Source organism: Scylla paramamosain, chromosome 29 (genome assembly GCF_035594125.1).
Source record: "Scylla paramamosain isolate STU-SP2022 chromosome 29, ASM3559412v1, whole genome shotgun sequence".
NCBI classification, from domain to species: domain Eukaryota; kingdom Metazoa; phylum Arthropoda; class Malacostraca; order Decapoda; family Portunidae; genus Scylla; species Scylla paramamosain.
The window spans coordinates 15,796,880-15,811,907 of NC_087179.1; the positions used below are offsets into that span (position 1 = coordinate 15,796,880).

Genomic DNA, 15,028 nt, shown 5'->3' on the forward strand with positions numbered 1-15,028 from the left:
GTAGGATCCGCCGCCTTGTGCCAGGGAGCCGCCTTCATTGCTAACCTTGTCACCGCTGCCTCTGCTATCACTGTGGCTATCATTGCCCTAGACCGGTGAGAAGAGAGAGAGAGAGAGAGAGAGAGAGAGAGAGAGAGAGAGAGAGAGAGAGATTGGTAAATAACATTGGCGTTTTCATCCAAGAGTTAGATTTAGCTAAATTCGGTTCATTACTTTTTACTGTTAATTCCTTCACATACAAATAAAAAGCATCACATTTTGTCTAAATATAAATAGTGCCTCGAAATTAGTAAACCAAGGCTATTTCTACAAACCCTAAAGAGAGAGAGAGAGAGAGAGAGAGAGAGATTCTAAACAAGGGTTTCCCACTACGTTTAGCTTCACTTCTCTGCACTAACTATTGTAATAGAGGAGAGTATAATGTCTACACTATGAAAGAAGGGAATTACAAAGGCGGTGTAGCTATAATCTATGACTTTTATTGTGCATGTGGGGAAGGGTATAAAATGGTGGCGGTGGAGTTATGTGCTGTGTATAGAGAGAGAGAGAGAGAGAGAGAGAGAGAGATAGAGAGAGACGTTCTTCTCACATGAATAAATCGCTTTGTAAGTTAGTAGTAATCATGATGCAAGTTGGAGCGAGTGAGGTTTATCTTACCATTTTCTTCAAACTTTCTACACACACACACACACACACACACACACACACACACACACACACACACACACAGACACAGACAGACAGACTATACTGGGCTGTGACGTAGTACCCGACAGGACCTCCAGACAAACGTAACACACACACACACACAAAAAAAAAAAAAATCGAGTCTTCACAAAAAAAAAAAAAAAAAAAAAAAGCCATTTCGTTCCCGCCCTCGCCTCTGCCCACTCCCCACTTCCCGGTGCATCTTTCCTGTCCTCCCGGCCTTGCTATTCACTCACACCGGCGTCTGATTATCTTTTCATGGCCGTAGCATTGAGTTATGGCTGCCTATTGTTTTGGTTGAAAATGGGAAGGGAGTCTCTCTCTCTCTCTCTCTCTCTCTCTCTCTCTCTCTCTCTCTCTCTCTCTCTCTCTCTCTCTCTCTCTGTTGATGATAATGCTGATAAATGAGGGAATTATTCATATATTCATTTGTTATTGATTAACAATTGCATTAGTCATTATTATCATTATTATTGTTTTTATTTATTCATTATTCAGTTTGTGTTATTTTTTATCATTTAGATATCTTCATTATTCATTCTGATTATGCATATAGAAAGTATTTATTATTATTATTATTATTATCATTATTATTATTATTATTATTATTATTATTATTATTATTATTATTATTATTATTATTATTATTATTACATACAAATCCCTTTTTTATTTGAATCCAAAGTTATAAATATTGCATTGGGAGAGAGAGAGAGAGAGAGAGAGAGAGAGAGAGAGAGAGAGAGAGAGAGAGAGGAGAGAGAGAGGTATGTACCGTTTAAGGTGAGGAGGAGGGGTGAGGTAAGGTAAAGGGGGTAGGCAGTAGGAGTTAGGATACCAGTTAGGGATGGGGGGGGTGGCAAGGTCACCTCTTAGCTACGCCAGGTGATAGTCTTGTACAGGTAAAGGTGTGTGAGTGTGTGTGTGTGTGTGTGTGTGTGTGTGTGTGTGTGTGTGTGTGTGTGTGTGTGTGTGTGTGTGTGTGTGTGTGTGTTGTTACTTACTGGTTTGTTTCTTTGTTGCTTGCATACTTCAGTTAAAGTTTCTGTTAATCTGGTTGTATGTTGATAATAAGTTTGTTGAATTAGTTTTCTTGCTTATTTTATTTCATTGTTAGCAAAATTGTGCTTGCTGATTAGTTAATTATCTCCATTTCTCTCATTACCCTATAGCTTCATTATTTCAGCCACTTCCAGTCCCTCACAATCATCAACACCATCATCATTACCACTTACAGATTACTACCTTCATCACTATCACCACCACCACCATCACACATCACACCCCCACTTATCACCATCACCATTTTACAGGTATCTGGCCATTGTGCGGCCCATGGTGTATGGTGTGACAGTGACCGGGAACAGGTGTCTGGTGCTGCTGGCGTGGGTGCTGGGTCCAGGCTGCCCTCACCGCCCTGCCTCCACTGCTGGGATGGGCAAGGTTAGTCAGTCACTCACTTGTATGCTCGCTCACTTACTCCATCCCTTCCTCTTCCTCTCATTACTCTCTCTGCCTCTTCTTTTTTCCTCTTTCTCTTCTTCCCTTATCCTTAGTTTTATTTTAGCTGTTAGTTTTTTTTTTCTTCTTTTCCCTTATTGGTCTCTAATTTCATTCCCTTGTCTCCATTTTGTCCTCATTCTTTCTCAGTTCTCCCTTTTTTCTTTTGTTATCTGTAAGTATGTCCTATTACCTTTTATTCCCTGATTAAGGTTAATTTGTTGCTCTCTCACTCTCTCTGTCTTCTCCCTTCTCCTCTTCCCTTCTTTAGTATGCTTTTATCCCTTACTCCTTCCTTTCTTTACCTTCTCCACAGTCTTGTCTTTTATTTGTGCCTATTCTTATTCTCTTATTTCATTCCTTTTCTGCTACTTTCTCTGTCTCTCTCTTTCTGTCTTGTATTATCTCTCCTTTCCTCTCTCCTTTCTGTTCCTTTCTTATTTTCTCATGTGCATATTTCTTACTGTGTCTTCTCTTTCTTCTCCTCCCCTTTACAGTTCCCTCCTTTTATCATCCTTTGCTTCCTTCTTCATTTTCTTTCTGTGTCTCCTCCTCCTCACCCTTCCTGTTTGTTATGTTGAATTGTCTCCTCATTTATCATCCTCTCAGCCCAGCCCAGCCCAACCCAACCCTTCCCATCCCTTCCCTTCCCTTCCCTTCCCTTCCCTGCCCTGCCCTTGTTCCTGGGATGGGCATCAATATTTACTTATCTTTGTTATTCAAGTCTTCTCTTCTCTCTTCTAATTGCATCTCTTCTCTTCTCTTCTCTTCTCTTCTCTTCTCTTCTCTTCTCTTCTCTTCTCTTCTCTTCATCTCCTCTCCTATCTCATCTCATCCCTACTGTGTTACATTTCCATTCTTCTCTTCTTCTTTCCTCTTCTTTGCTTTCCTCTTCTCATCTTTTGCCTTTTCTCTTCTTCCTCCTCCACCTCCTCCTCTCCTTTCCTTGCCTCTTCTCTCCTTACCTCTCATCTCATCCTGCCTTGTCTTGTTACTTATTATCTTCCCTTTACTCTTCTCCCTTCCTCCTTTCCCCTGCCTTACATATCATTATTCTTATCTCTTTCTCCCTCTCTGCCTCTCTTCTCTTTTTATTACCCTTTCTTCACACATGGGTTGGACAAGGTTAGCACACACTCACACTCTTTATCTTCTCTCTATTTCTTCTTGTTCTCTTTTTTTCTTACCCTTCCCTCTTATCCTTTCTTTACTGAGTCAGATGGATGGATTAGGATAATGCTCTTTTTTTACTCTCTCTCTCTCTCTCTCTCCTCTCTCTCTCTCTCCTCTCTCTCTCTCTCTCTCTCTCTCTCTCTCTCTCTCTCTCTCTCTCTCTCTCTCTCTCTCTCTCTCTCTCTCTCTCTCTCTCTCTCTCTCTCTCTCTCTCTCTCTCTCTCTCTCTCTCTCTCTCTCTCTCTCTCTCTCTCTCTCTCTCCAGGATGAAGGAGGAGGGAGGGGGTTGTGAGAGTGTGCCAGGCAGACTAAGAGGAGGGATTAGATTAAGGAGGGATTGGTAGAGTTTTTAGAGCCATGAAAGGAGTCCATGCCATTGCTAGCCTGGGATTTTTTAACTCTCTCTCTCTCTCTCTCTCTCTCTCTCTCTCTCTCTCTCTCTCTCTCTCTCTTCTCTCTCTCTCTCTCTCTCTCTCTCTCTCTCTCTCTCTCTCTCTCTCTCTCTCTCTCTCTCTCTCTCTCTCTCTCTCTCTCTCTCTCTCTCTTTTTTTTAGTATCATCATCATTATTATTATTATTATTATTAGTAGTAGTAGTAGTAGTAGTAGTAGTAGTAGTAGTCAAACCATTCATAGAAGTACAGAGATATTGGTCTGAAGGTGAGAGAAATCTTTAGCCATGAGAGACTTTTGTTGTGCTAGAGGACTGAACCTTTTGCCAGAAGAGAGAGGCACCTTGGACATTGGAACCACTATTATCATCAAGTGCCTAGATCATCTTAGGGCCTTTGTACTTCTGGTCACTTCAGTAGGAATTATAGTAGTTGTAGTTGTAGTGTGAATAGTAGTAGTTTCTTTTTTTTAGTTTTATGTTCTTGTTCTTTTCTTATATAACACTGTTAAGCTGGTGGTGCTATTCAGTCAATCAGTCAATAAATCAGTCAATCATATTCTGCAGCAGGCATTCACCCCTTCTGTGTCTCCTTCAGGTATGAGCATCACGGGCCAGAGGGGCGGTGTGGGGTGGCGTGGGACAGCTCCCCTTCCTACACAAGCATCTGGGTGCTGAGTGTGTTCGTTGTACCTATTGTCATCATGCTCATCTGCTACTACTTCATTCTACAGGTGGGTGAAATGAACCAGGAGGGCAGTGTGGCTAGGGAGGAAGGGAAGCTGGGTCAGGTTTGAAGGGCAGTGTTGGGGCAGGGTAGAATAGGAAAGAAGAAAAAAAAAGTTTGCTACATTGTAGTATTGAAAGAGGTCTGGGGAAGGGAGAGGTGAGTGAGAAAGAAGGGAATGTGTATCTAATATATAAAAAAAGGTTTGGTAAAATGAAGAGAGTGGTTTGGGGAGAAAGATTGGTCACAAAGGAATGGATCTAGAGATCAAGAATCTAGAGGAGGGAGGTACAGAAGGAAAGGAAAAGGTTAAAAGACTTGTATGTGTTGGGTAGTTCAGTGTGTGGCATGGAAAGGAAATATGGCTTTGTGATGGCAGCACAGTGTGGGGTGTGAAAGGAGGGGGCTGTGTTGTGATGGCAGATGTTGGGGTGTGGGATGAGGAAGGTAGGGAGTTGTGCAATTGTTGAAAAAAGTGTGATTTTTTTGTCTTTCAGTCAGTAAGGTACCTACTTTATTTTGTAGGAATTAGATGATTTTGTTTATCTTCTCTTAAACAATTAATAGCAGTAATAACTTTATCACTATATCAACCTGATATTCCCTTTAGATGGCAGGAATAAAAGTAAAGATGTAGTGGCCCCACTGACCTTCCTCCATCCCATTAACATGCATAGCTCCCTTTTACAACACAAAGGAATACAGTGGTGGTGTTCTTGCGTGCCTGCCACGTGTAGCAAGTGTGAGGTCAGCCTGTTTTGCCTCGTCATAGGGGACATGACTGTGCAATATGTAGATGTTGTCTATATATTACAGTTTTTTTTTTTTATCCTTTTAACAGGTTGCAAGAAACAAATGTCGTCGTATACACGTTGGCACTGTGCTGGGCTCTAGGGGCTCCACCATCACCCCAGATGCCTCCTCTGTGTGTGTGGAGGTCCCGGCACCACCCAGCAGTACCAGCCTGGAAGTGCCCCAAGGAAATGGCACCACACTGCCACACGAACTGAGCCTCCCCAGGGCAAATGGACACATGATGGGGAATGGCAGGGGGCCAGATGCAGGGCTGAAGGCACCTGGGAATGGCCCAGATGCCCCATCCTTGCCGGTTCCCACACTGCTGGTGTCTGGTTTGGAGGTTCCGAAGGGAGGCCCAATAATTCCTAATCGAAGCCGTAGTGTAAATGGAGTAAATAGGGTGAGTGATTGTCTGTTTGTGTTTGTGTGTGTGTGTGTATGTGTGTGTGTGTGTGTGTGTGTGTGTGTGTGTGTGTGTGTGTGTGTGTGTGTGTGTGTGTGTGTGTGTGTGTGTGTGAGTACAAGTGGTGAGGGTGCCACTTCTTGCAGGTCACTGAGGTCGGTGGTGCCACTCTGGTGCCAAAAAGGAGGCTGGCAGAATGTGGCCGTTCACTGTCATTCAGTCAAGTGAGTCAGGGAGAGAATGTCAGTAGCTTGAACAACTCTTGCTCTTGTTGTTGTTATTGTTGTTGTTGTTGTTGTTGTTGTTGTTGTTGTTATTGTTGTTTGTGATGCATTTGTTCCTGTGTTACTCTTGTTTTACTGTAAACTAATCTACTGCAGAGTGATTTATGCACATAGTAAGTGATAAGTGTTTGTTAACTGAAGACTTTCTGTGCTTTGCTTTCAGTCAGCCTTGTGTGGAAATGAAACTTGGTGTTTAGATGGAGAAGGAGTATGTGTGAGCTCTTGCTGTTCATTGTAGAGAAAGGAATGACAATGATTGATAATAGTGATGATATTGCAATAAATCCTTGACTCAGAAATCTGGTGTAAAGATTTCTGGTGTAAATGTATATTGTAAGAAAGCAATTTATTATCATTGTTGGATACAGCAACTGTGAGAGGAATTGAAAGCATCATATTTATACTTTTACTGAGTCTTTATTTATGATTGACACTTGTATCTCTTTTAAGATATCAAAACCTTGTGTAAAAATTCAATGCAGGACTAGTAACATGTTTTTAATTAGTCTATTGATTCATACTAAGACTGCAAAAGGGATAAATGACTTCTATTTTTTTTCTCCCTGCCAACCATTTGCATGATCATTTGGCCACAAAATTAGAATGATCATCCTCACTAGTAACATGATTTTTTGAAGCATTGAAAGCATCTTGCAAAAAGAATGTATTAATAAATAAATAAAAAAATGAAGACACATCACAACTTGTGAATGCTGGAAAGAAAAAAAAAACTCAGTACAACTCTGATGGATGGATGTTCCACTTAGTGTTGCTGGTCTTGAAGTGTTTGGCCAACATAGTGGAGTGTAGTGTAGAGATCCTTCACTTCCATGCACTTGTTATAGATACTTGGTGCAGCAGAGGTGAGGTGGGGAGGGTCTTGTCAGTGCAGTTTTGTTTTCTCTGCCTTGTTGCCTTGATGTGAGTGAGTGCTGCAGCCTGCTCTGCTTGCCCTGGAATGCTGTAGTGAAAGCTGCCATTATGTGTCATTACCCTGATTTGTGTTTAGTGGCCTCATTAATGGCTCATTTCTCTCAGAGACTGTAGATATAAGCACAACTATATTTATGTTGCTGTCTGCTGCATTAACTGAAAGTAATGGCCTGCTGTTCTTTTATTTGGCAAGCTGTACCTTTTACTGTATGCAAGAGATTGCATATAATGCACTGTGGCTAAGATTAAATAAACCAGTGGGGAAGGCAGAAAGGAAGCTCAGGCTGAAGTAAGAGTACTATATTCTCTAATGTTTGACTGCAGATCTCTGCATTCACTCTGAAGTCTAACCACAATGTTAAGGAATGTATTGCTGTACTCCTGCTTTAGTCAGGATTTCTTTTCCTCCTTTCCCCACTCACAGTATAGTGTATTTTCATGCTAAGATTACTTTGCTACAGAAGATCACCGATATCATTGCTAACACTCCTCCTCCTTGGGCCAGCAGCAGCGGTCTCAGCTGGTGCGGCCATGCCTCCGCCGAGCACAGAGCAACATCTCCATGCGGCCATCCACTATCAGGAAGAAGCTGAGCATTGGTGGCCGCAAGCCCTCCTGGAGCTGGGAGGCATCACCTGCCAAAGGCTTCAGGTACAACATGATGGTTTTCTCTCTCTTGTGTGTTGACCTAGCCATTTTTCATTAAAGTAATGAATAATGTCAACTCATTAATCACACTTATGGTGGTGGTGTTGCTGCAGGACAGTGTGTGTGGTGGTTGGAACACACGTGTTCTCCTGGGCACCCTACACGGCCCTGGCAGTGGTGGAGGCGGTGCTGGGGCCGCAGCGGACTGATCTCATTCCTCATTGGGCCACTGTGAGTCATTGCATGGCTTATGATGTAATTCATCAGTTAATATAGTCAGTTAGTCAGCAGCCAGTCAGTTATTTCAGTTATTTAGTCAGGTGTTGAACTAATATGTGTCTGTTCACCAATCAGTCAGCTGTGTAATTAGTTCAGTCTAATCAACCCATACTCCCACAGGTCACCTCCACGCTGCTCCTGTTCACTGCCAGCGTGTTCTACCCAATTGTGTATGGCCTGTACAACCGCAGCATCAGGAAGGAGGTGCTGGCATGCGTGTGTCCCAGCAGCAGCCGGGCACGCAGGAGGAGCTGCCACCGCCATGCCTCCACCCTCAACTCTAACACAGGTGAGTTACTCCTTACTTTTGTGTCCCACAGGTAAGTATATAGGTCTTTCTCTTCCTTCTTCTGGCAGTACACTCTCTCTCTCTCTCTCTCTCTCTCTCTCTCTCTCTCTCTCTCTCTCTCTCTCTCTCTCTCTCTCTCTCTCTCTCTCTCTCTCTCTCTCTCTCTCTCTCTCTCTCTCTCTCTCTCTCTCTCTCTCTCTCTCTCTCTCTCTCTCTCTCTCTCTCTCTCTCTCTCTCTCTTTTCTTTGCTAGCAACATCCCTTTCCCCAACTGTTTCTTAGTGCATCAAATCTGCTTATTATCCTCTTATTTATTGTTATCATCTTCATTTCACTCTTGTAGAGATGTAATTATTTTCTGTGCAAGAGTGCATATTTTGATTTTTTTATTTCAAAGTTACTTCTGAGGTCTTATTTTGTTGCTAGAAGGAATACTAATATCAGGTGTTCTATGTCATCAACAACACTTCTTTATTGTGCAGGAAGTGTCCTGGACTTCTCATCTCTCCGCCAACGGGACAGTGATGAGCAGCAGCAGCAGCAGGAGGTTCTTGCTGCAAACACCCTCAACAAAGGGTGCATCCCAGTTCCTATCAAGACCATATCGGGCACCTTGACTCCCCTACCCCCACTCTTGCAGCTCACTGAGTGTGAGGGGCTTCCTCTGCGAGGCTACAACTTCAGTGCCAGGAAGCCGTCACAAGACTCAGGTAAATGTTGTCATTTGTTTGATAGAGGCAGTTCTCCTACTCATAAAAAAACATATTCTTCATGACTTTTACTATATACAACTTTAGGTCCCACATGAGTAATAGGGAAAACACTTTTTAACACTGGTTTTAACAAGAAAATTCAGACAAATAGCAAAACTTGCTTAAATCTGAGGTAATCTAGATGTGGGTTGGTTGCTTTGGTTGTGATGCATCACATAATCATCATTTATCTTCAACACATTCCTCAAACCCATTTGGTGCTGGGCTAAAAACATTAATTGCTGTCTTGGTAGTAATGTGTGTGAGGTTCAGGTGCTTGGAATGTCTTTATGGCTTTCACAAAACAGAGATGCCAAAATCAATCAGTTTGTGGCACAAGCTGAATCTTTACTTGCTCATGTGTAAATTGGTCACACTGATTTGTCTCAGATCTGTAGTCTGAAAATGTTTTGCCACCTCAGCTGCTTTAACAGGGTGCCATGGAAATTGTTTGTGTGTTTCAGGAATGTTTTTCATGATTCTAGTAATAGTTTAAAAATTTTGCAACATTAATGGGAAAGAAAACTGAAAATCAGATAGGTCATCTCTTTGGCCTTAAATTTCTAAAGTCATTTGGAGAGAACAAAGTATTTGAGAATGAGCTCAAGACTGAAGGACTTTGAATGTCTACCTGTGGTTGACATTAAGTAATCAGAACATAACCATTGGACTTCAAGGTTCCTGTGGTGTGTGCCAAGCTGAAGACACCTTCTTTTGCCTTATTTGCAGCTGTACCTTTGCACTCTGCATTCCCAGAACCTAAGACCTCTCCTCTTGTTTGCTAGCTTGGCTCTCCTCACATCCTGGGATATAAAGGTCTGTTTTATGCATGAGTTTGGAGCAGTCTCTTTCTTCACTCTGTATATAACCTCAGTCATGAGTCACGGGAGACAGTTCACTGCCCAGGAGCTCGCTGAGGCCAGTTTTTGAGGAAGTTCAGAACGTAACATCCTCTTGCAGATTGCTGTTTGTATGAACCTTCTCCAGCACTTGCTAAACGGGAAGTGGAGTCAGGTATGTCAGGTGTTTTCTCACTAGTGCCTGGTTTGTAGTCACTTGTGCTGCCTGAGCCCCCATCACATATCTGTTTCTCAACATCTCCAGCTTACTGTGTTGATCTCGCCAGTGCATGACTGTACTCCCCCACATTGCATTGACCTCATCCTGTCTGGCTTGAGTTTGCTGGAAGGCTGTCACTAAAACAAACTGTCGTTTCCAGAGTCTGTGTCTTGATTCTGTTTCCTCCCCGTGCATCTGCAGATTGTCATCGTGCCAGAACAGTCCTTGTCACTTTGCTTTCTCTGGTGTCTCTCGGCAGGTTTGACAATTGCACATTCCTCACACATCACCCAGTTCTTTGTTTTCCCCCTCTCTGTGATGTCCTTAGGTCACTACCACCACCAGCCACTCACAGCAACATATTTCAGAACACATTCCACTCCTGTGTTCTTGTTGTTGTGATGGTGGTGGTAATATTGTATATTTATCCTTACATGATTATCTAATTACAATGCAATCTAAAATATATGTATGGTGAGCTGCAGAGCAAGATGTAATCTCTCCGCTACAGATGTTAACACTCCTTCGTTGTTTACAAGGAAATGCTCCATGTGGTAGAATAATTGTCCTGAGTCGTGTAGTAGATGATCACGTTATTCTGTTGCATGACATGATGAGGAACAGTACGCATTAACTGATGGAAATGATTTGTACAGTGTTGTTATGTGGATGTATCTAATACTACTGTAGATTAGTTATGATGTTTTATTATTATTTATTTTCATAATTCAGTTTGAAAATAGATTCTTACCTGGTAGGTCTGAATTATTTGTTTTACCTTTGAAATGTGTTTACTGTAGACATTATTAACAGTGTTAATACTAAACATTGTGTCGGAAGTAAGTTGCCAAAACTACCTCATTGTATATCTTGCGATACAGAGGTTGAGATTTTAAAACTTCTTTTATGGAGGGATAATAATTCTGTAATCAAGAAGGCTTCCTGACAAGATAGATTTGTGTTGTTAGTTGCACAGGGTGTGTGGAGGATGTAGGAGCAAGATGAGCAGGTGTGTTAGAACTTGGCCACCCTTACACAGTTTTAGGGCAGACAAAACAAAAGGAAGATTCTTTTATTAAATGTTTTGTGTCCTTGTAGGGGCAGTGATGGGCAGCACAGATGACACTGACTCTGACCTGGAGGGCACAGTGCCACCTCCACAGCCGCAGCGGCCAGCCCGGAGAGTGTCAGCACCAAGCATTCTGGACACAGTGTGCGAGGACCCATTCATCACCAGAGCGGTGGTGCACAGCAGCAACATGTGTGGTGGTGGTGGTGGTGGCAGCAGAAGGGGCAGTAGCAGTAGTAACAGTAGCAGTGTGAGCAGGACTTCTCTTAGTGTGTCGAGAAAGCTGCCCATACTGCCCCTCTCTCCACAACTCCTGCGGGCACGGTACAACCGGAGGCTGCCAATGTGGCGTTCACACAGCCTTGAAAAGCTGACTAGCTCTGGTGACAGCTGTCAGGAAAGCTTGTTACTGTTGAAGAAGGGAGTCTCGCCCTCACCAAAGACTAAAAATTTCCTGTCGCCACTCGTGAGAGAGACCCAGTTTGGTGAACTCGCCCGTGATCGTTCTCAAAGGAGAGGCTCTGCTTCTGCCCGGAAAGTGATGGCCATCCCTGAGGACACCGGCATCTTGGAGTGTCCGGAGATTTCTGACTCAGGTCGGGGAAGTGTGGACAGCGGGGAGGCAAACAAGAGTCGTGCCAACAGAGAAATCAGCATTGATGAAGGCATTGGAGCTGAGTGCTTGATGGAGGAAGACAGTGTGTCTAATGTATAGCTAGTAATAGGGATCTCCTAGGGATGAAAGCTTCAACCTGATTGAAACAAAGTAGATTAGTGTTCTTGAAAGAAATATCATGACCATTAAAGAAGTGATGGAAGCTGCAGGAACAAGACTGTCTCCAAGGGAGTGATTGGTGTGTGATCATGTGGCACTTCCTTAGTTTTAGTTTCCAAGTCAGGACCTCTACCTTGTTTTGTATGGAAATGGGGAGTGTGGTGATAGTGCAGGAATGGGGAATGAAACTTTTACAAGTGACAATGATAATTTTTTTCTTGAAGTCTACCATACAACTGCTACCTCACTTCAGACATGAAGTGTTGTCAATATGCCAAAAATACATAATTATAGGTTACCAGGAATCTCTGATGCTGAGTGATCCTCTGGAACTTAAAACACTTGTGTGTGTGTCCCTCAGTCAGCACTAGCCAGCCCTTAGTGTATGCCTGGACATCAGTGTTGTGTGTGTGCTGGTTATATCACCAAGAAGCCACAAAGTGTCAGGCCCAGAGGAACGCCTCAAGAAGTCAATGTTGTGTTTGATGTGTGTATATAAACAATCAGTGTCAGGCATTACTAAAGAATCAGTGCCAGCAGGTTGTCTTGCTAGTCTGAATTCATAGAATTAAGATCATGCCAGTGAAAGTCTTGCACAGGTTGTCTTATATTCAGAATTGTTGTACACTAAAGAGTTTTTGGCCATAAAGAATTAGCTTGGGTCAGGACTCTCACTTGCATTAACTCTCTTCTTTTTTTATGTTGAAATCTTGACATGCATTCCACCCAACATTTGGAAGACTGCAGAAGTATTTCCCTGTATAGAAATGAAGATGTCCACAGTGTGTGCAAGCTGTTAAAGCTGACCACTGAAGTTGACCTGTTATTGGCAGCAGTAGTGAAATGGTGTCATAATGATGGTGGCAGCAGCAGTGAGTGGTGATATGTGTTAACTGATGCTGAACTACTTAAGGTTCTGTTTTATTTTATTTATTATTTTCCTGCCTTCAGGGGTGACCTTACTTACACTGATGAGATGGAACTAAATGCTTATTCACAGTGGTAACCTCTTATCAGCAACTCATTGGTGTCAGAAAGGCAAATGGAGAATACCTTGAAACATTTTTTTTTTGTCTTGGCCACTAATTTTTACTGAAACATGATCTTCCATTTTTAAAGTCATCTTGCACAACATTAGAAATTTCTGTGATGAATTTCAGATGCAAAGCGTGTCAAATTTAGTAAGAGCTGGACATCCCAGATATTTGGAAAGTTAGAGAGGTTTAGACCAAAATGCATTACTGCAAGGGTGCCTTCACCTTGCAGCACAAACCTTAGTCATGATTGTGTAGATATTAGCTATACAGTGATATCACGTACATGGTCTTCCTCACTTTTGGGGTAATTAAATACATAGACTCATGCTTTTCATGATGAGGTTTTCTTTTAGCTTTGACAATAAGCTTGATAGATTAGTTTGTGAAGTAAAATGTGCAAGATCAGGAAGCATAACAAAATAACAACAGTATCGAGGGCATTCTCATTTTAGTCAGCTTAATCAAGCCATATCTTTTGTGCATATTTCTTCCCCAATACACTAATTATACATGTATTTTTAATAATCTTGTATGCTTTTCCCTCAACTTCCAGACACGGGTGAACCTTTTCCTATCCATCTGTTGTAAACATTGATGTGTTTAGGACAAATACAAATACAGAAGTAGACATGACATTTAAGTTATATATGTGTTATGACACTTAGGGTACTGTACAGAATTATACTTCAGTGTTTTCACATGTTCTTGTGATAGCACCCAGTCCCCAGGTAGAGAGCAGCCACCTACATGTACTTGTATGTATGCAGAGCTGGCCACCACAAACATAGATACTTTTCTGCAAGTATTAATCCACAAACACAAACCAACTTAAGGAAAATGTAAACTCAACATCTTTATTCCTTCCAGTGGTATAGCATCAGTTTCATTTCACACTGAATATTACCTGATGCTTTTGTCAAGTTTAGGATATTTTTTCTCATTCAGTGGACTGAAAAGGATCTCTAGTTACCGCTCCACAACAATTCTGTCTTCATTTATGCTATTCAAACTGGCAATAGCTAACTTTATGAAGACTTGAATGTAGCAGATTACAGAAGTGATTGTAAAGGTGGCCAGCTCTGCTCATATGTACATTTACCATTTGTGATGTGAGGTAGGTGTGTGTAGAAGTCAAAGAAGGCAGTAGTGGGTGCTGTCCAGGCCCTAATTGCTTCTCTGGACCAAAGAAGGGGAATAATGTGAAGGGTGGCAGTGTGGCAGTTGGATGAGATGTGTGAGATGACATGTGTGGTTTCTGTCCAGTCCTGGTGAAGCAGTGGCAAGATATACGTACAGTGAAGCAGTCGATGACATGTATGTTTTATGAATGTGTTTTTGTAATTTCATGTATGCACCTTATTCATTTTTGTTATTTATTTTGGAAAGGAATGAAGGTAATAAGCATTGACAAAACTTGATGGAAACTTTATATATTTTCAGAGAGAGAGAGAGAGAGAGAGAGAGCATGTGAGAATGTCATAAGTGATATGTACCTAAATCTTGGACAATAGTATATTTCACAAACATTATAGCTTTAGTACAGGGGATGTGAGGGGCTGGGAACTGACAGTGTTGGGGGAAAATATATACATACCTAAAGAAATAATATAAACCCAACAAAAGATTATATGTAGTACTAGTGGCCATTCCATTGTGGTTCAGGAAGGGAGCGAGTGAGAGGTAGGGACAAACGCTTTCAGATACAGACTGCTTATATTCACACTGATCTTCTGGGTGGGTGGGGGGTGAGGGGAGGATGGGGGGATGTGCATTTATACTAAGATGTGTGTGCTTCTGTGATACGTGGCGTTCGGCTAGTGACGAGGCAGGACGCTCTGACGATATTTACTTAAATGTCTGTTCCCTGCATGACGCAACATAAATGTTTTGATGTACAGTGTAAGAATATATTTTCTGTCCATAAACATGTGATCCTGTTTCTTGGTTTCTTTCATTTCCTTAATATTATTTTTGTTGTAGATGTAAAAGTTATTCATGAATAATTAGCTCTGGGAATATCCAAACCTGATATGATAGGGTTAGAGTTAATCCATGTTCTTTTTTTTCAAGTCTGCATTATTTTGCAACAGATTGGTTGCAGATGAAGGGAACATGTTCAGACCATTTTCTAGGACAAAAGAATATAACTGGATATTTTCCAGTCCACAGGTAATTTTTCACTTGGTAAAGATTTCTTTAATATGA

General features: G+C 41.9%; 1 protein-coding gene across 4 annotated transcripts in view; it reads left to right on the forward strand.

Annotated features, from left to right (window-relative positions):
• Nucleotides 1-14,422, forward strand: part of LOC135115426 (uncharacterized) — a 62,809-nt gene extending 48,387 nt beyond the window's left edge. The window contains exons 3-13 of one of the 4 annotated variants that reach the window (XM_064032210.1): nucleotides 1-95; nucleotides 2,022-2,151; nucleotides 4,370-4,505; nucleotides 5,340-5,696; nucleotides 5,846-5,923; nucleotides 7,425-7,567; nucleotides 7,678-7,795; nucleotides 7,964-8,132; nucleotides 8,614-8,841; nucleotides 9,844-9,897; nucleotides 11,041-14,422. The exon at nucleotides 1-95 is cut by the window's left edge and continues 390 nt beyond it. In XM_064032210.1, coding sequence (XP_063888280.1) covers nucleotides 4,476-4,505; nucleotides 5,340-5,696; nucleotides 5,846-5,923; nucleotides 7,425-7,567; nucleotides 7,678-7,795; nucleotides 7,964-8,132; nucleotides 8,614-8,841; nucleotides 9,844-9,897; nucleotides 11,041-11,726 — 1,863 coding nt within the window. In that variant the 5' untranslated portion in view covers nucleotides 1-95; nucleotides 2,022-2,151; nucleotides 4,370-4,475 and the 3' untranslated portion in view covers nucleotides 11,727-14,422. The remainder of the gene's footprint in view (nucleotides 96-2,021; nucleotides 2,152-4,369; nucleotides 4,506-5,339; nucleotides 5,697-5,845; nucleotides 5,924-7,424; nucleotides 7,568-7,677; nucleotides 7,796-7,963; nucleotides 8,133-8,613; nucleotides 8,842-9,843; nucleotides 9,898-11,040) is intronic. The other 3 variants (XM_064032212.1, XM_064032214.1, XM_064032211.1) reach the window with 3 other exon arrangements.
• The last annotated feature ends 606 nt before the right edge of the window (nucleotides 14,423-15,028 follow it).